This window comes from Pogona vitticeps, chromosome 2, assembly GCF_051106095.1.
Source record: "Pogona vitticeps strain Pit_001003342236 chromosome 2, PviZW2.1, whole genome shotgun sequence".
NCBI lineage: Eukaryota > Metazoa > Chordata > Lepidosauria > Squamata > Agamidae > Pogona > Pogona vitticeps.
Genome location: NC_135784.1, coordinates 21,862,673 through 21,881,668, shown reverse-complemented (window position 1 = coordinate 21,881,668; position 18,996 = coordinate 21,862,673). Strand labels below are relative to the sequence as shown.

General features: G+C 44.8%; 1 protein-coding gene across 1 annotated transcript in view; it reads left to right on the top strand.

The window, feature by feature from the left end:
• The first annotated feature begins 423 nt into the window (after nt 1-423).
• LOC110091340 (alpha-2-macroglobulin) overlaps nt 424-18,996 on the top strand; it is a 73,969-nt gene continuing 55,396 nt past the window's right edge. Inside the window, exons 1-9 of the mRNA XM_072988442.2 lie at nt 424-4,442; nt 8,684-8,867; nt 9,913-10,078; nt 12,998-13,050; nt 14,598-14,618; nt 16,034-16,202; nt 16,484-16,568; nt 17,384-17,507; nt 18,315-18,429. Coding sequence (XP_072844543.2) covers nt 4,345-4,442; nt 8,684-8,867; nt 9,913-10,078; nt 12,998-13,050; nt 14,598-14,618; nt 16,034-16,202; nt 16,484-16,568; nt 17,384-17,507; nt 18,315-18,429 — 1,015 coding nt within the window. The 5' untranslated portion in view covers nt 424-4,344. The remainder of the gene's footprint in view (nt 4,443-8,683; nt 8,868-9,912; nt 10,079-12,997; nt 13,051-14,597; nt 14,619-16,033; nt 16,203-16,483; nt 16,569-17,383; nt 17,508-18,314; nt 18,430-18,996) is intronic.

Below are 18,996 nucleotides of genomic sequence, written 5' to 3'. Positions count from 1 at the left end.
GAGGTCAGGCTGGCCCCCTCTTTGCTATCCTTCGGCAAGCAAATAAAGACCTTTCTCTTCAGGCAGGCTTGTTTCTGTTTTCCCTCTTTCAGTGTGGTATTTGTTTTGTCTTTTAAATGTTTGTATACTTACTGTTTTTTCAGGAATGTTAGGCAGAGTGAGGTGGCTACCTGAGGGAGGGGGTTTACTGCAACAAGCAGCAAGATATTCGGAGGCAACTGCGTGCAGCGCCACCTGCTATGGAGAGGGCACTGCATCCTGGCGAGTATTGAAAACAAATTCAACAGCTAGTCTCTTTGTCTTCTGTGCCTGGCACTAGAGGGCATGCCGTCTTGTTTTTCCCGAGCAGCAAAATACTCTGTGGCCATGTGGCTTTTGTGTGTTGCGATGCAATCAGTAAAACCACCGGAGTCCTTATGGGGCGGGACAGGAGGAAGAGTTATATTTTGCAAAGAAGCATCCACACATCACTGGTTTTGGAGGCGAAGAGACCCTTCCGGTGGAGCTATCATGAGGACTTGGGGGACTGGAATATGCACCTCAACTCTCAGAGACTGTCAACTCACGTGGCAGAGATGGTAGGATGCAACAGCCGCCGCCGTGGGAACATTCTCATACACTGGCCACTTCTTCTCCTCTGCTGAGCGACAGAGTGGTGTATGTACAGAAAACAAAGAAGTCACTGACCTTTTCCACAAAAAAATAACAAATCATGTTCTGTCAAGTCAACTCTGATTTATGAGGACCCCTTTTCAGGGTTTTCGAGGCAGAGAGTACTCAGAAGTGGCTTTCCGTTCCCTTCCTCTAGGGGGAGCCCTGGGACTGTGCAGCTTGCCCAAGGCCACCCAGGCTTGCTCTTCTCCCAGGATGCACAAGTGGGGAATTGAACACACACTCACTGACTGTCATATTCTTCAATGTACCCCACACGACTAGTCCTGGTTCCCAATCTATTTACTATGCATTTTCTAATCTGTTGAAGGATGCTGTCTTAACCTAAGTTCTAACCAAAGCTGCCAGTTGATTCGCCTTTTGTACGTCGAGAAGACACCACCTTATCTATCCCATCAGAGAGCAGAATGTCTTTTCCTGGCCCCTTTGCTCACGATGTGCTTTTTGCACGGGACAAGCCGGTGGTCAGATCGCAAAAGCAAGTAATTGTGCAACATGATGAGAAGCAGTTTGCAAAACTGCCAGGTTCATCCAGCAAATACTGGAACAAGGAAGAGGATGCAATCAGTAGTCATGTAAAGTATTTGTGATTCATTCATCTATGTATTTACCAGCGGTACTCCTCCCCCACCCAGCTCCACTGTCCAGAGACATAGTGCACACCTCAGGATTTCATTGGCAAGGATGCCAGAGAAAACACTGGACTTTGTGGCTTCCGCTTGTTTTCTTAAACCACAAGGCTGGCAAACATGTCTAAGAGACAGTTCTATTGGCCATATCGATTGAAAGTGGACTTTTTCTTACTGATTCCCCCCCCCCCAATTTCCCACTCACCCACCCACGCAAGAGAGATAGCCTTGTGGCTCAAGCTGTGTCTGTTACAGGAAAATAGTCATCTCTGAATAAACTTTGCCTCTTACCACCAGGCAGGCTGGTCATTTATGGGCAGAGTTAGGGTTGACCTCCTTGAGTCCCTCTCCATGATGCTGAGGCTAAATCAGAAGTGGGAAAAGATCTGTGGATGATTGTGGAAATTCCTGGCTTTGGGATGCACCTGGTTTTACACTCTCGAAACACAGACCACAGACACACAAACGTACAGCGAGACGGGTCAGAAGTCCACTTCCAGTTTCATAAAAACAGTTTCATAAAATCTCTTTGTATTGTGTGAGTTGGAGCCTTCCACCTGTCGTTTGCTTAATTGTGATGCCCAATCAGTCTCTGTCCTGGGGAACCAGAGAAATGAACCAGCAACAAAGTACAATTTATTTCTCTGGCTTGTTTTGGGTTTTTTCCTTCCCCCCAAAAAACAGAATATTGGATTCAAAGGTCACAGTAGGCAAATCATGGGCAGAAATTCTGTCATTTTATTGGGTCACGTATTAGGACTAATTAACAGGAGGAATTATAGAGAAGTCTAATATAATAATTTGAGAACTGGAAGGAACCCTACAGATCATCAAATCCAGACCCTGTCAAGGAGGCCAAGTGGGGAATCAAACTCCCGACGTTCGGCTCCACCGACAGGATACATAAACCGCTGAACTATGCAACAATCAAATGTGTTCTAATACTTTCTTTCCACCTCTGCTTTTTTGATCCAGGACCCAGATCAAGCTTTAAGTTATCACTCCTGCTCTGGTAGTTCTTCTCAAGATTATAAGTCTGCTCTTAAGAGGTGCTAAATCAATTAGAGGATTGTGAGAGTTTTAGACCAACAAAATCACTTTCCGAAGAGCTGCATTTTCCATCCTCCTGTTCTTCCTTTTCTTCTCCTTTCTTGGCAAGCCACATTGGCAGGCTCATTTTTTAAAATTAACTGTAGTTTCCTGTTGTGTCCTGTTAGGATATGCTTCCCAATTTAAATGTAACAAGAAACCATGGTTTAGAAGGAAACAAACAAACCAGGATCTTAAAACTATGTCATGTGGTTGTTTTCTATCCTAGGCTGCTTCTAAGTTAGACTGTTATTGTCAACTGTCTTGACTAGTTCACCGATATTATGGAAAGGAAACAATTTACTTACTCACTCAATTACTTATTTGCTGCCTTTATCCCCATAGGGGACCCAAGGGGGCTCACAACTATTAAAATCATAAAATGAGGTACTAAGACATACAAGATGACGCAATGTTTGTTTGTTTGTTTGTTTATCGTCTAACAGTCAAGTGCTCTCCTGCTAATTATTTGATCTAGAAAGACATGCAATTTAAACACTCTCTAGTGTTATTTAAACACCGCGATTCTCAGCCTTTGGTGCCCAGATGTTCTTGGACAACATTTTCTCTGTGTCGCAAACGGGGGCTTTGGCAAATTGTGCAACAGCCCCAAGGCCACCAGTTGAGTACATATAAGATTTCAGTCAGGGATTTGCTGTTCCTACTTCGGAGTCAGCAGGATGTTTATTTAGAAATCAATCCAACGGTCTTTTTTCTTTTGAAGATGTGGGAAGGAGAAAGCAAGACTTTAACTTTTTGTGCTGCTCTCTGTTGTACATTGTAATTTTAATCTTTTTTTAAACCATCATATGTTGATTTAATCTCTTCGTTTCTTGGATGCTACTCCTAGAATCCCATATTTATTTATGCCATGGCACCTTTCTCCTTCCTTCTCGTTCCTTCCCTTCATCCATGTACCAACAGTCACAGAAGGACAACATTCTTTTTAAAAAATAAAACAATTATTGGCCCAACTCCTCTTAACTAATTACACTCCTTTTGCTCCTTAGGACTGATAAGAGAAAGACATGAAATGTCTAAAATGTCTGTCAGAAAGCTTCAAAAACTGCTTTGAAATGCCCATAGAAAGTCACATTTGAAAATAATTAGCAGACGTTAGCCATTACTACTTGCTAATTGGTTTTGCTCATAATTTATGACTATTTGTTACCTTACTTCTTTATTGACATTACGTGCTGTCAAGTCACCTCTACCTCAGGGCGACCTATGAATGAATGGTCTCCGAAATGTCTGGTTCCTCAACAGCCCTGCTCAGCTGTAAAAACTAAAACCTGTAGTTTCCTTTAGGCAGTCTGTCCATCTCATCATTAGTCTTCCTCGTTTCCTGCTGCCTTCCACCTTTCTAAGCATGATAGTCTTTTCCAGGAAATCCTGCCTCCTCATGAGGTGTCCAGCTAAATTAATGGCTGGGTAGGACCTTAGGTGTCATTTCCCCGCTCGGTCTCAAATATCTTGCAGGGCCCCCTTAATTCTGGCAACGGCTCAGGGCCCCAGCACCCCACCCCACCCGATAACCTGCAAAAGAATAAAAGGAGGCCAGACACAGGGCCAGATTTTGGTTGCCCGCTGGAACAACTTCTAGCAGAAAGTGTTCCAAACACAAGCTCGTGTGTGCTTTGCATAAATTCCCTCAGTGACCTCTTTTTCTTCTCCCCGGCCTGCTTGCCAAATTTCTGTGTGCTCTTTGTGACTCAGAGCGGCCAGCAATTCCTCTCTCTCTCTCTCTTTCTCTCTCTCTTTCTCTCTTTCTCTCTTGTCCCTCTGCAGTCCCACCACCAAACACACACCCACATGCACACCTTTATCTCTGTTGCCTTGAAGGCTGTTTGCAGAGAGGCGTATAAAAGGGCTGTCAGAGGGCGAAGCAAGGACCAACCGTTCGCCTCTACCTGATCAGTCCTGCTGGCTCAGTCTCCCGCTGGTCCACTTAAGCATGATGGGGAAGCGCGGGCTTCTTCTCGGAGGTCCCAGCATCTTTCTCCTGCTGCTCTGCCTCCGTCCCGGGGACGCCTCAGAAGCTGCTGCAGAACCGTAAGCTCTTTCCTGGAGGATATCTTCTCCATGGGCTTTCCTTCCTTCCTTCCTTCCTTTCATATACTGCCCCAATAGAGCTCTGCACTGTTCTGGGTTCACGTGCAATAAGATCGCGCACCACAATAACAAAAGCAGCAAACATCCTAAACGTCAAATCATATTGAGTCTAAAACCCAGGACGGTGCAGCCTTTTCGTTGTAGCTTGACCGGGCAAGAGGCAAAAGAGATCCAGACCAGACTGGAATCGAAAGCCTCTCGGAAGAGCGGCGTCTTCAGCAGCCTCTTAAAGGGTGGGCAAGGATGGGGCTGGACGCAGCTTGACCGGGAGCTGGCTCCAAAGGGAGGATGGGGGCCACCGGCAAGAAGGCCCAGCGTCTAGTTGATGTTCTCCTGGCCTCCTTCACCCTGGCCCCCTGGAGGAGCATCGCCTAGGAGGATCTGGTGGAGCCCGGGCTGAACTGGGATGCTTTCCAGTGCCCTGAACTGGTCTCCAAACTGGATCCATGGGCCTGCCCACAGTCCTACTTTTCCTCTTTAATTGCATTGACTTGAGAAGCCTGGAGACCAAACCGTAGCAGGAAAGATTGAAAGGCAGGGTGGCCCAAGACATTTTGCTGCCTGGGTCAAAGCAGTGAATGGCATGGATCGCTTCCAGAGGCAGGGTGCATAGTACCTAATTTTGGCTGCTTTTGCAACCGGCCCTCCCTTTTCCTGGCAGTAAGAGTAAAAATAACAAGAGTAAAAATAGCTAAGTATTTGCTAGACTGGTGACAGCCAGACTCTTCAGCTGCCTGAGAAGGCCGGGCTCTTCCCTCGGCCTGAACGCAGGGCCGATCCGGAGCTCTGAAGAGACACATGAGGTGCAAAGCAAGAAGCTTTACCTGTAAATGGAAGCTACCTGTGAGGAGTTATTACTCACTCAACTCTTCTTTTTTCCTTTTCCTTTTTTGCTACAAAGGGATGACAAAGTGGTCCATTAAAATGGTAGAGAGAGTGGCAAAATGAATATTTATTAGCACAAGTAGCAAATATCTTGCCTTTAGGAATAATAATAATAGTGTATTGTCAAGTCAACCCCAACTTATGGTAACCCTTTTCCAGGGGTTTTTAAAGTGAAAAATCCTCAGAAGTGGATTCCTGTTTCCCTTCTTCTGAGGGACGCCCTGGGACTGCGCAGCTTGCCCAAGGCCTCCCAGGCTGGCTTGACTCACAGAAGGCCTGGTGGGGACTCGAACTCCCAACCTCTGCCTCACTCACTGAGCTACCGACACCGCCAAGTTGCCTTTCAGAAAGGTTTCTTTTAGGCGTTTTTGAAAAAAGGCAAAGCCTGCTGCTTATATACTGCCCCATTGTGCGTCAAGCACTCTCTGGGCAGTTTATAACTTAATTATGTAGGCTACATATTGCCCCTCCCCCCCCCCAGCGAGCTAGCTACTCATTTTACCGACCTCGGAAGGATAGAAGGCTGACTCAACCTTGAGCTGGTCACCTGGGATTGAACCCCAGGCCGTGAGCAGTTTTGGCTGTAGAACAGCAGTTTAACCACTGCACCATGAGGCTCTGTCAAAAAACATTTTGATAGAATTCCCTCCCTATCCCCCCTCCCCCTCCATTTTGTATCAGACTCTTATCCATATTAAGATATTTCCCTCTTTTAAAAAATAATAAGAGAAATATGGGCAATGTAGGTGGTCAGGCCAGGAATGTTCTTTAGCAGCACAAAAAAATAAAGCCTTTTGCCACCGTTAAGCACTATTGCCAACAAGAGAAAGTTATTTTTGAAACTTATTTTTTGAACTCTTTTTGGTAATGTTTTTGGAACCGTTGTGCTCCTTTAATCTGCCACAGAGACAATTAACAGGTGACATAATCCGGCATTTTCAAGTTCTCGAATGGCTATGATGCCGAAAGCAGGACCAGAATCAACCTCCTCAGGAGTCCAGACAAGGGACTGTGGGAAATGTGAGGAAGAACTTGTTCTTAACGGGGCAGACATCATCCACCGTGGAAGGGTTGGACTCAACCTGACTGAGGGACTCTTGCCAAGGAGAGGTGGCTCAGCAGTGGGTTGGACTAGATGACCTTGAAGGTCTCTTCCTACTCTGTGGCCAGCATTGGAGTAGCTTAATAATGTGCCCTGCCTTGAGCCAAATGCCCTAAAAAAAAGCACAGCAGCGAATTGCTGCCAGTTAAGAAGTCCCAGCTTGCATTCCATAGGGCACACCAGTCACATGATTTGGCACAGGCAGGAGGGGGGGCAGGCCTCAACTTCATAACTAGCAGCAATTCGCCATTGCCATGTGAATATTGACTTATGCGGGCACATGGAAGTAACATGATTTTGGCCACTGATTCTACTGAAGACGAAATGAACTGCTGGATAACTCAGTGGTTGAGGTCTCAGACTGCAGAGGCAGAGGTTGGGATTTAAATTCCCCACAGTGTCTCCTTGAGAGGGGCTGGACCCCACGATCCAGAGGGTCCCTTCCAGCTTCGCAGTTCTAAAATGATGGCGATGAAGTGTCCAGTACTAAGTATGCAGAGGTCTCTCTTTCAAACTGTGAATATACATTTTTCTCTAGCTTCAGCCACCAAATTCTTTCTATTGTTTTCCCTCCTGAACCTGGTTCTCAACTAGAAATAACTGCTCTGCTGAAATAAGACACTGTTGTACAGAAAGCCAGGGGTGAGCTTTCTGTGATTTTTTTGGTTTATTTTTCCACAGGCTTTGACCCTCTGGGCAGAGGAAGCAGTCCCATGAACTGCAGCTCTGAGGAGCTAGCAGGGTCGCAATTCAGCTTTTAAATAGTTCTCAGACATTCCCTCCCTTATCATTTAACATTCTCAAATGTCCATTTTTCAAAACATGTGTCAGGAATGCCCCTCCTTAAAGGGTGCTATTCCACTAGGGGAAGGTGCCAACTTTAATTCCCCAAATCCACCACCTGTTGAATTCTAGGCTGGGTGAAACCTTGAAGGTGCGTGAATGGGCAACAATGGGCAAGCTTCTAAGCCTGGATTTCCACTTATTCCCTTAATTTGGGATAAAATACGTGCTGTTGTCTGTGTACTTTAAGGCTTGCACACCAGCCTGGCCAGGTAGGACACCCGAAGAACAAAAATAGCAAAGTGTGTCTAAGGCACTTTGTTAAGACGCTCAAACCCTTGTTCCCCCAAGGGTCCCACTTGGATACAATAGAAAATAAGGTTTAGTTTAAAAAGAGTAAAAAGTTGTAAAATGTAAGATATTAAAAAGAGTTACAAATTGTACTGTTAAAATGCCAAGCCTCTAAAGATTAGATGAGCTTCCGAAAGCAATTCTCCAATAAAACAGTAAACATGTAGCTAATGAGACTTTAATGGATTGACTACTTACAATGCTATTCTATCTTATCATTGCTAAGTCTCCCAATCAATCAAGGAAGGCTATAAAACTTGTCACTCCCTCCTCCTTTTTCTTAGCCAACTCACACACACACTGAACCCTCCTTTCTATAACTTAAATCAAAGTCTCTACATCGTGATGGTATCCAATCAGCGTAAAATCCTTTGTTTGCAAGTCCAAGCCCAACTTGTAACTTTCCAAAGTCCAGTCTCCTGTTCCCAGGCTGGTAAGCAATTAGGATGGGATCCAGTGTTGATCACTTCTTGGTCTGCAACCTTGAAGAGGTCTTCTGGAAGCCAAAACAACAGGCTACATCTCATGCTGGGCCGTGGGGCTTGTGAAACTGTGGAAGTGCTACAAAAGCCATCTCCTCACAACTTGAAGTGGACTTCTAGCCATTTCCTTTTCTTTGGCTTTGTTGTTTTGGCAGTGAGTGCAGCTGTAACACATGGCGCACAAGGAGGGAGGGCTGAGGAGGGAGGAGGAAAAAAATAATGTTATTGAACATTATTTCATCTTTCCTCAAAGTAGTTCCCATGTCTGTCCTTCCCGTCCCCACTTTATCTTCACAGCATTTCCATATAGTAGGCCAGGCTGAAAGGGCCATCCAAGGGTACTTGTGAGTTTAGCAGATCAAGGGATTTGAACTCAGATCCCCCAAGTCCTAATCCAGTATCCTCACTGCTCCAACTGCACTGGCAGGGCTCCTCACAGATCCTTGTGTTTCCATAAATCTGTTGCCCTCATCTTCCGCTCATCCCAGAGGGAACAAGAGCCACCACCTCCCAGATCCCAGCACCCCATGGGCTTCCTACTGAGTCCTCACCGCCTTGTTCTTTTCCCTTCTTTCTAGACAATATTTGGTGCTGGTTCCCCTCCTGATCCGCACAGAGACCCCTGAGAACATCTGCGTCCAGTTGAATCACCTGAACGAGTCCGTGACACTGAGCGCCACGCTTGAATACGCAGCACACAACAGAAGCCTCATCAGTGATGTGATATCCGAGAAGGATTTTTTCCGGTGCATCCCCATTGAGGTAATTTCCACAGCAGTCACTAGGCTAATCTTTAGCAGGAAAATAATATGCATGAGGTGTTGTGCTTTAAGACCAACAGGTTTATCATTGCCTCAGCTTTTGTGGACGCACAACACAGATGCATGGAGTGAGGTTGGGGGGCGGGACTTCCAATATATTAATTTGCCTTTTTCTGCCCTCTAGAGGCTAAAAAATTATTTTTAAAACCATTTTTTTAAAACTTCAAGGAGCCTTAGCAAGCCCAGTAATGGCTGGTGGGGACCCAAACATGCCAGATTTGTCTGGCGTCCCTCCTCAAGGAGATAAGGATATTTTCTGAGGCAGAAATATTTTGATACAATCTTTAAAAATTTAATGTGGACATCCTGGATAGGTAGAGTACACTTAAGCTGTTTCGAAGGCACAGGCAGCCTAGGGGTAGCCCTTTGCCCACCCTGATTTTAATGAAATGTAAAGCGTTCGAAACTGCTTGGGAAAGAGCTGAACCCTCAGGTGAAAAATGTGCTAATACAAAACTTTTATTTTGGTTCAAGCCTTTACTGGTGGACTGAGAACTTGTGAAGGAACCCTGATTCAGCTGTTTCACGATGTCATCTTTATTTGGAATATCCTCCCACAACAATAGCTACGTTGACTCAGGGATAACATGTCCTAGAAAGCAGGCGTGTTCTGTTATGGGTTATTATGGGTTGAGACTTCTGATGTCGGATGGGTGTCCCTTTATAATTTTATATTGATTTTGTCCTGTTTGCTAGAAAACAGCACAGCTGACAAAACAGAATGTATTTGCTATATCTCTCTTTCACTTTATTATTTTAATTAATTAATTAATTAATTAAATTTATTTTACATGCCCTCCTTGCTTGTCTTTCTGGGAGGCCAGGGTACTAAAAAGCTCTCCACCAGTGCCACATTTCAAGCAAATCAGAAAATAATTTCCTGTCAGCTTTCACAGCCATCTATAATAACCTTTCTAATGTTCATACGTGACTCTAAAGCCCATGGTCCTCCTCCTCCTCTTTCTCTTTCTTTTTTTCTTCTTCAGCTTCCCCGACTGAACGGTACCTCGAACCCCTCGGTGCTCCTTCTCACTGTGAAGGTGGAAGGGCAGACGCTGGCCTTTTGGAGCCGGAGAAGGGTGCTCGTGAAAAACGTGGACAGCCTGGTCTTTGTCCAAACGGACAAACCCATCTATAAGCCAGCACAGGAAGGTAAACAACCAGTTCCGGTGGAAAGACAATTCCTTGGAAATCTTGCCTAATCTGTCTAAACAAGGATGCTCTCTTGCTAAGCAAACTGAATCCTAGTTAAGCACAGTTTGGGACTTCAAAAACTTCCATTGGTTTGGAAACAGGGTGGCTTCACATATTCATGTTTAAAGAAGATTCCTTGTTCCTTTAGCACACTTGCAAAAACACACACCCACACCCAAATCCAATGGAAATAGTTGACCTCAATTCTTGGTCACATAAAAGCTCATACTTCTCACCCCCCCTTTTTTTTTTCTAGAGAGCCTAGGAATGCTTTTTAGATTACAAGTCTCAGAATCCACCAGTCAGCATGGCCTGGAAAAAAACAGAATGAAACTCAACAGGGATAAGTGCAAAGTTCTATACTTAGGAGAGAAAAAAAAACAAATGCACAGTTACTAGATGGGGGATATTTGGATCAATAATACTATGAGTGAGAAGGATCTTGGAATTGCTGTAGATAAAAAGCTGAATATGAGCCAAGAGTGTGATGTGGCTGCAAAAAAGGCAAATGTGATGTTAGGTTATATTAACAGAGATATTGTTTCAGAATCCCATGAGGTACTAATCCCTCAGCACTGGTTAGGCCTCAGCTAGAATATTATGTCCCGTTCTGGACACCTCACTTTAAGAAGGATGCCGACAAACCGGAGCAAGTTCAGCGGAGGGCAACAAGGATGATCAGGGGGCTGGAAACCAAGCCCTAGGAGGAAAGACTGAAAGAACTGGGTATGTTTAGCCTTGAGAAAAGAAGACGGAGGGAAGATAGGACAGCACTTTTCAAATCCTTGAAAGGTAGTCATCGAAAGGAGGGGCAGGATCTGTTCTCGATCGTCCCAGAGTGCAGGACATGTAATAATGGGCTGAAGCTACAAGAGGCCAGATTTAGGCTGAATATCAGGGAAAAACCTCTTAACTGTTAAGGATAGAGGTATTTGAGATCAATAACGTAAACATGCTGTGTATGGAATTTGTACTTCAAACCAAGAGTTCTTCAAATACTGTGCTCCGCTATTCAGCTACAGTTGGTTTCAGATCTGGATGGGAATCAAGAATCTGTTCTCAATCATCCCAGAGTGCAGGACATGTAGCTAAAGTTACAGGAAGCCAGATGTAGGCTGAATATCAGGAAAAACCTCTTAACTGTTAGAGAAGTAGGACAGTGGAACCAATGACCTCGGGGAAGTATTGAGCACTCCAGCACTGGAGGCATTCAAGAGAAAATTGTATAACCCTCCGTCAGATCTGCTTTGATTTGGATTCCTGCCTTGAGCGGGAGGTTTGGACTTGGTGACCCTTCCAACTCAGCGATTCTGTGTGGTGGTCCAAACATGTAAAAGTCTGCCGTTACAGCCCAGAGTTTTCTTTCCAAAATACTGAACCCACGAATAAAGCAAAGGGAACAATATACTCCATGAGTTAGCAAAAGCCTCTTGGCCTGGCTCCTATTAATAGTCGTGGTCTTGTGGCTGTTGTGGCTAAAGCATCAAAATAAAAGAAGAACGACAGTTAACTTGAAGTTCTCCTCAGAGTTCCAGGTTCTGCATCAATGGTACTGACTTTTTTCCTGGTATCTCCTCATTTTATTTATTTATTTGATTTATTTAGAGTATGTTTTACCTCACCTTTTTCCCTTAAAAAGAACCCAAGGCAGCTCACATTATTAAAATACTATATGTAAAGCTAAAATCCGTGAGTAAAAAGGATCAAACAGTGGCTACACTAATAAAGCTAAACAAAAGCAACAACAAAAACACATTTCAAAGTTGTAAGGCACAATCCATTTAAGTACCCCGCTTGGGCAGCCAGGCACTCAGGGAAATCCTGCCTGAAGAGAAAGGTCTTTGTCTGTTTGCAGAAAGACAGCAGAGATGGAGGCCAGCCTGGCCCCCTGTGGCAGGGAGTTCCAAAGTTTTGCTTTGCCCAGTGCTTCACTCTTTTTTGTTCTTTCCAACATTGTGGTTTATTTTTAGTCCCAGCTTGTACCAGGGTGGAAATTTAGCCCTCCCCATTTGCCGTTCATGTTTGCAGAGAGAACCACTGGTTTTAATCAATGCTGTGGAAAAAGAAGGGTTAAAAATTGTTCCAACAGAGAAGCTCCAGCAGTGGACTGGACTTCTTAAAAGATTTCTTAAAGGTGTTTTAAAGAAACACAGTTTTTTTTTTTTTAAAAAAAAAGAAGAGTCGTGGGGTTTGAAAGAAATACTTGGCTGCATATCTTGGTAGGTCTTGTGCTTCTTTGGCACCAAGCATCAGAAAAAAAAAGGCAGGGGGGGGACACACAAATGCTATGTTTGGAAGAGCATTGACTTAGGATGCCTTTCCCAAGCAAAAGAGCAAGATGATGGCCTCTTCCAAGTAGAGGAACAACTACTTAGTGGAGAAGATGCAGGAAGGAAGTAAAGCCTAAGTTTAGGTAATTCAGATATGAATATTTGCGTTTGGTTTCCCCGTAAGAAAAAGCTGCCATTTTGTGGCGGTTTACCATGACACCCTCACAAAATGCCACACAGGGCCATGCCTCTCTCTTAGAATATCACCTGTTGACCTCAAAGAACATAAGAACCTCAGAAGAGCCCTGGGCTGGATCAGGCCAAGGGCCCATCAAGTCCAGCTCCCTGGATCTCACCGTGGCCCCACCAGATGCCTCTGGGAGCACGCGAGACAACTGGAGACCTCTCTTCTGATCCCCCTCCCCTGGATCTGGCATTTTGAGCTACCCTCCTTTTAAGCCTGTTCGTTTGAGCATTCTTCCCCCACCTCCCCATAAAGGGCAGGAATTGGCGTGCAAAATATGCGCCCTGAGGCTGAGCCATCCTATGAATGCACATTTTACCATGCTAAAGCCATGCTAAGAAGTTTTTCTCTTCTCTTTCTCAGTTAAGTTTCGCATTGTCGCTCTGGACGAAGGCTTCCATCCCTTGAATGAGAAGGTATGATTTGTTCCCACAACATACCCTTCTTTTGAACCATTATCACAAATACCTCTTCGGCTGTTTTTTTCTCCCAAGACATGCAGTCTTTAGCCTGTGTGGAGGACTTTGTTGCAGTTTTTGATTATTTTTTTTTTTAAAAAAACCTTTTCCTGCACAACAAAAATGCAGAGACTTAAACAGCAGAATTAGCTACAAGTCTCTCCAGAAACTTTCAGTCTCATCAACTGTCTCTTACAGTCTCAATAACTCATTCTGAGACATGGTAAGAGAAAGAATAAAAGGCTTTCTTTACTCACAGCCCTGAACAGATTTTTTTTAAAAAGCAATTCTGTATATAAAATGACTGCTTAGAACAAGAGGCCTCAACCTGCTCAACTGCTGACTGTTTCCAGCAGATTCTTGCAGACTACATTCAGATTACACACTAACTGCTAACTGCCAGCAGACTAAAAGAGAGGGGAAAAGACACTTAAGCAAAGGGGCGTGGCTCTCTTTGACATCAGAGGCGGGAAAGGAACAATGGGTTACTGCTGGATTAATTGACAGTCACCCCAGTCCAGAAAGGTTCCTCCAGCCCAAACTTACTAAAAGCAACAGATGAGGCTGAAATAATTCCAACAGACTTTTCTCACTAAACAACCTGCCAGTTCAGACCCTCTGCACTATGTTTGGTATTATGAGGCCTAACTTCCAGCAAATTTCTCAGTTCTGGCGTACTTGTAGCACAGGGAGTGTACTGAGAGGATGCAGTTTCAGTGAGCAAAGTGACAGTCACCAGAGTTTGGAAGTAACTAGTTACAAATAATTAGCTACTTCCAACTTATCCTTGCAAGTAATTCCTTTTGTAGTGGATTCCTAGAACAAATTCCTTTTTGCTAAGTAAATGCAGCTCCTTGACATTACGGTTCTACCAAAACTGACAGGTAACATCACTGCTTCTGCAGTGTAGTGGTAACTTTTGTTACTTTTTTAGTTATAGGCGGCATGTTCTTATTACATGTGGCTCCTGTGAGGATTCTCATGGCGCCTTCTGGTGCCGTCGTCCTATTTTAGCTGTTGAGGAAATAATGAGGTGAATGGAAACTCAGGCAATCAGCTCCTGGTGTTCTGCTGCTTTATTTAAAAAAAAAATAACTATTCTAGTTCTTTTTGGGAACCTGGGGGGGGGGGAGAATAACTTTTAAAGTGGTGAGTGTAACAGTGATTGTGGTGCTGGAAGTATAACTGTCACTTTCAAAAAGTAACCGACGAAGCTGTGCCCCAGTACTTAAATAGGGTGCGCACATTATATGGTTAAATATGATTTTGGCTGGTTATCTGTGTTACTGCATTGCTGTTAGGAAATGGAGGTCGTTAGTGATTTATGGCAGAACGTTCACGTAAAGACACCAGGAATAAAGAAAAATGATGTGAAATCTTATCACCCAGGGGTGGCTGTCCTACTGATGAATGGAACTGGTAGAGAAGCAAGTAAAACCTGCTTTCAGGCTGCTTAGCAAACATTACATTCTCTGATTTCTTGCTCTTTTTTTTTGTCTCCACAGTTTCCTTTGGTTTATATTCAGGTATGTGGCTAGTTCTCCTCCTCTCCTCATCATCCTATTGCATAATACAGCATGAAAATGACACTTCCCAGAATCCCCCAGCCATCAGGACCAGGCTGGGGCCTGTAGCCAAAAGAAGTAACTTCTCCAAATTCTGACATAACCATTATAAAAAAGAGTTGAGTAATAATTCTATTGGTGGTGGTGTTCTGTGCCATCAGTCACCTCCGACACATGGTGGTCTTATGAATGAGCGATTTCCAGAAAACCCTGTATTCAACTAAGCTGCTGAGCTCTTTCAAACTTAAGACTGTGACTTCTTTTAGGGAGTCAATCCATCTCATATTTGGCCCTTCCTCCTTTCCTGCTGCTTCCACTTTTCCCAACGTTATTGTCTTTTCCAGAGAATCCTGCTTTCTCAGGGTGTGCTCAAAGCAGGACAGCCTCAGCTTCAACATTTTTCACCTCCAGAGATAGTTCAGGCTTGATTTGATCTAGGACTCCCTTGTTCATCTTTCTGGCAGAACAGGGTCTTCTGCAAAGCTCTTCTCCAGCACTACATTGTGAAACAAACCAGTGTTTTGACAGTCTTAACTGTCCAGCCTTCACACACAGAAATTTCGCATCCAGAAATTGTGTACGTGAAATGGCACATGACTGTTCATCATATGCAATTTTAGATTGTCCCGTGTGCAAGATGCCCCAATTTAGAAACGATGTTCCCAGTGTAAACAGGACTCCAGTACAATTCACTTTCGGTGAGCAAACCGTAACCAGGAGAATGTTGTGCCTGCTGAAGTTGCTGTCCACCCTTTGAGAGCTACTCCCCATGCGTAGGCACCTTTCAAGGTCCCCTGTAGATCTCCCATCTTTGAGCTCATTGGTTTTAGGTAAGATGTGGACTGGACATGATGGCCCTTCGAATACTTGATAGTCAAAACGGGGGGTTGTCCTCTATACAAGATCATCCAAAGGTTCTTTACACATCACTCATCCATCCTTAAGGGACTCTGCCCTCCACCTTCCCATCTCTTAGTGCAAGTCCAAGCTGCTTCTTCATCCCACCTCTCTCTTCTGACCCTAAACCAGAGCAATGGTTCAGAACCTTGGGTACCCTCAGATGTTCTTGGACTAAAACTCTCAGAAGCCGTCTTCACTAGCTGTGCTGGCTAGAATTTCTGGGAATTGTAGTCCAAGAACATCTGGGGACCCAAGGTTGGGAACCACTGAAATAGAGCCACAAACATTCATTAAAGCAGGAGTGGAGCATTTTTGGCCTTCTAGATGGGTTGGCCTGCCATTGTCCACAGTGGCCGCTGTTGTTCAGAGTGGCCAAAGGGTCCACATTTCTGACTGAGGGCCACTTGCAGTCACTGTGTATCCAATCTACGGTTTTAATGTGGCTTGTGTGACCACGTTTTCTTGGGACTTCCCAGGATCCCAAGAGGAACCGCCTGTTTCAGTGGCAAGACGTGGAGCTGAACGTGGGCCTGATCCAGCTCTCCTTCCCTCTGACTTCGGAGCCCGCCCTGGGCACCTACCGAGTGGTGGTCAAGAAGTCTTCCGGGAGTGATGTGGAACATACCTTTAATGTGGAAGAATATGGTAAGGAAAAAACAGATGTTTCTTCTTTGTGACACTGAGCGTGATCAGTTTCTGGTGCAGGTTGTTATGTATTCCATTGCTGGATATATATTCAGCACCCTGTAAACTGGAGGCAGGAATCTGTTTTTCTCTTGTGCTCCCTCTGAGGGAATCTGTCACGGAGACACCGTCTGTGTTATGCTGGCACGCGAGGGGAGATGGTTTTGTCCAGTGGCTTAAAGGTAGTTGGACATGAGGTTTGTCCTTTGCTGCTAAAATGGCTATTTTATTCCTCCTGGTAGTATTGCCCAAATATGAGGTTTCGGTGAAGGCACCCGAGGTGATAACCATTTTGACCGAACAGTTAGAGGTGACCATCTGTGGCCGGTAAGTAACAATAGTCTGGATTTCTTCTTTGTGTTTGGAACCAATGAGCTTGGCCAATAGATGTCAAGCTGAATCTGAGCCAAAAAGTGTGGTGTGGCTGCAAAAAAAGGCAAATTCTATTTTGGACTGCATTAACAGAAGTACAGTCTCCAAGTCCTGTGAGGTACTAGTTCCCCTCTGTTTGGTACTAACTGGGCCTCATTGTGAGTACTGGATCCAGTTTTGGATACCTTTAAGAAGGCTGACTACAAACTGGAACAAGTTCAGATGAAGGCCATGAGGATGATCAGAACTGGGCATGTTTAGCCTTGAGAAAATATTTGCCAATATTTGAAAGCTAGTCATCCAGAGGAGAGGCAGGATCTGTTCTCCGTTATCTCAGAGTGCAGGTTGTAAAGAAGAAAAACACTTTATGTTGTAAATAAGAACAACTCATCATGTATTCTATATATAAATATTTACATTTATAGGTTCACATAGGTTGTTCTTATTTTTAATTGTAGTTTTACAGTCTTTGAAGAAGGCTAAATACCTATTGGGTCAAAATATGCTGAGCCTGCACTTTTATAGCAGACCTCCTTCAAAATAATTTGTTCTTTTTTTTTACATTCTGAGACCATAGTTTCACCCTCATCCCCTTTTCCCTACATCTCCTCCCTTTCACTCCCTGTTCCTAATAAGTTTTATTTCCAAAATATTAGGAAATAAACAATTTTGAGGGTCTGCCCGGAAGATAAATGAGAGGCAGCCCTGTTGGTTTCCCCTGTGTCTCTGTCATCTCTCGAAAGGTACACAATGGCTGCTTCTGATTACAGGTACACCTACGGGAAGCCCGTCCCTGGCCAGGTGAAAATGAGCGTTTGCCGGAGATATTCCTCCCCTGGAACCCGATGCTATGGGGCAGAGGGAGCAGCGGCATGTGAAGAATTCAGTGGAGAGGTGGGCCCCGAGAGACTGGAGTATTTCCTTGTCCACATTCACAACCAGGCCTTGTAGAAACCTGTTAACTGCATAAGAAATCCAGTATAGTTCCTAAAGGAGGGGCCTGGAACCTTAAGCCCTGGGGCTGAATCCGGCCTTCCTGGTCTCTCAATCCGTCTGTCTGGTATTTCCCAGAAAAGGTCATTCCCTCCACCCAGTGACACTGTTATTTGGACTGGTTTCTGGAGTTTTGCAGAGCTTTGCCAAACCCACTCTAAAAAGTTGAAATACTGTTGAGCTTTTGTGAATAGAGTGTCATGTGTAAATCCTGGCTCTATAGCTCAGTGGTTTAGGCATCTGGCTGTGGGGCCAGAGATGGAGAGTTCAATTCCCCACTGGATCTCCTATGAGTTGAGCCAGCCTGGGTGGCCTTGGGCAAGCTGCACGGTCCCAGGGCTCCCCCTAGAGGGTAAACCACTTCCAAATTTTCTCTACTGTACCTGGAAACCCTGAAAAGGGTTGCCGTAAATACATTTTTCTTTCTTTCTTTCTTTCTTTCTTTCTTTCTTTCCTTCTTTCCTTCCTTCCTTCCTTCCTTCCTTCCTTCCTTCCTTCCTTCCTTCCTTCCTTCCTTCCTTCCTTCCTTCCTTCCTTCCTTCCTTCCTTCCCTCCTCTGTCTGTCTGTCTGTCTGTCTGTCTGTCTGAGTACAGCAACCAGACCTCTGTGTGTGGGGTTTGGGTTTGCCCATTTCTGCAAAACGAAAATTATGGACTGCAAAAGCACTTGTGGTGATAACTAACCTGGCTTCTGGGCTCCCCTCTCAGGCAGACGTGCACGGCTGTCTCACTCAGCTGGTGAAAACAAAGACGTTTCAGCTGAAACGGGACGGATATAGCATGAAACTCGACGTGGAAGGGAAGATCAAAGAAGAAGGCACAGGTAGACATTCTGGTGGAGTTGGGAGTGGGCTGTGTTCCCAAGTGAGACCATCTCCTCTGGTCTGTTTTGAAGTGCAGGCATCCATGATGGGAACCTCCTTAGTGAAAGCCTCAAGGAGAATCCAAAAAGGCAGACAGGTTGGGTCATTCCCCAAGAGGAGGGCTTTTGTAAAGCTAATGGGTCATCATGACTTTATGAAAGATGAAGTCCCAAGACCAAATTACCCCAAGGTTCCTTGCATATGTAATGTCATTCAGAAGCCACCTTTCTCCTGATGATTTCCCTCATTTAGGAGATCTGATATGATTAGGCATCCTTCAGTCTCAAGAGACTATGGTAGCATGGTCTGAACAGTGAGGTCTTGGAACAGCATCTAGCATGGCTGAGAAGGCCAATTCGAGAGTGACAATCCCTTCCACACTGAAGACAAATACAATCTGTCCCCTGTCCAGCTCCCTGATTTTGCTGCTTTCGGGACTGCCTCTTTGCCTCGGCCTGCTGGACAAGGGTCTCTTCAAATTGGGAGAGGCCGCGATGCAACGCCTGCCTCCAGGCTGAACGCTCAGA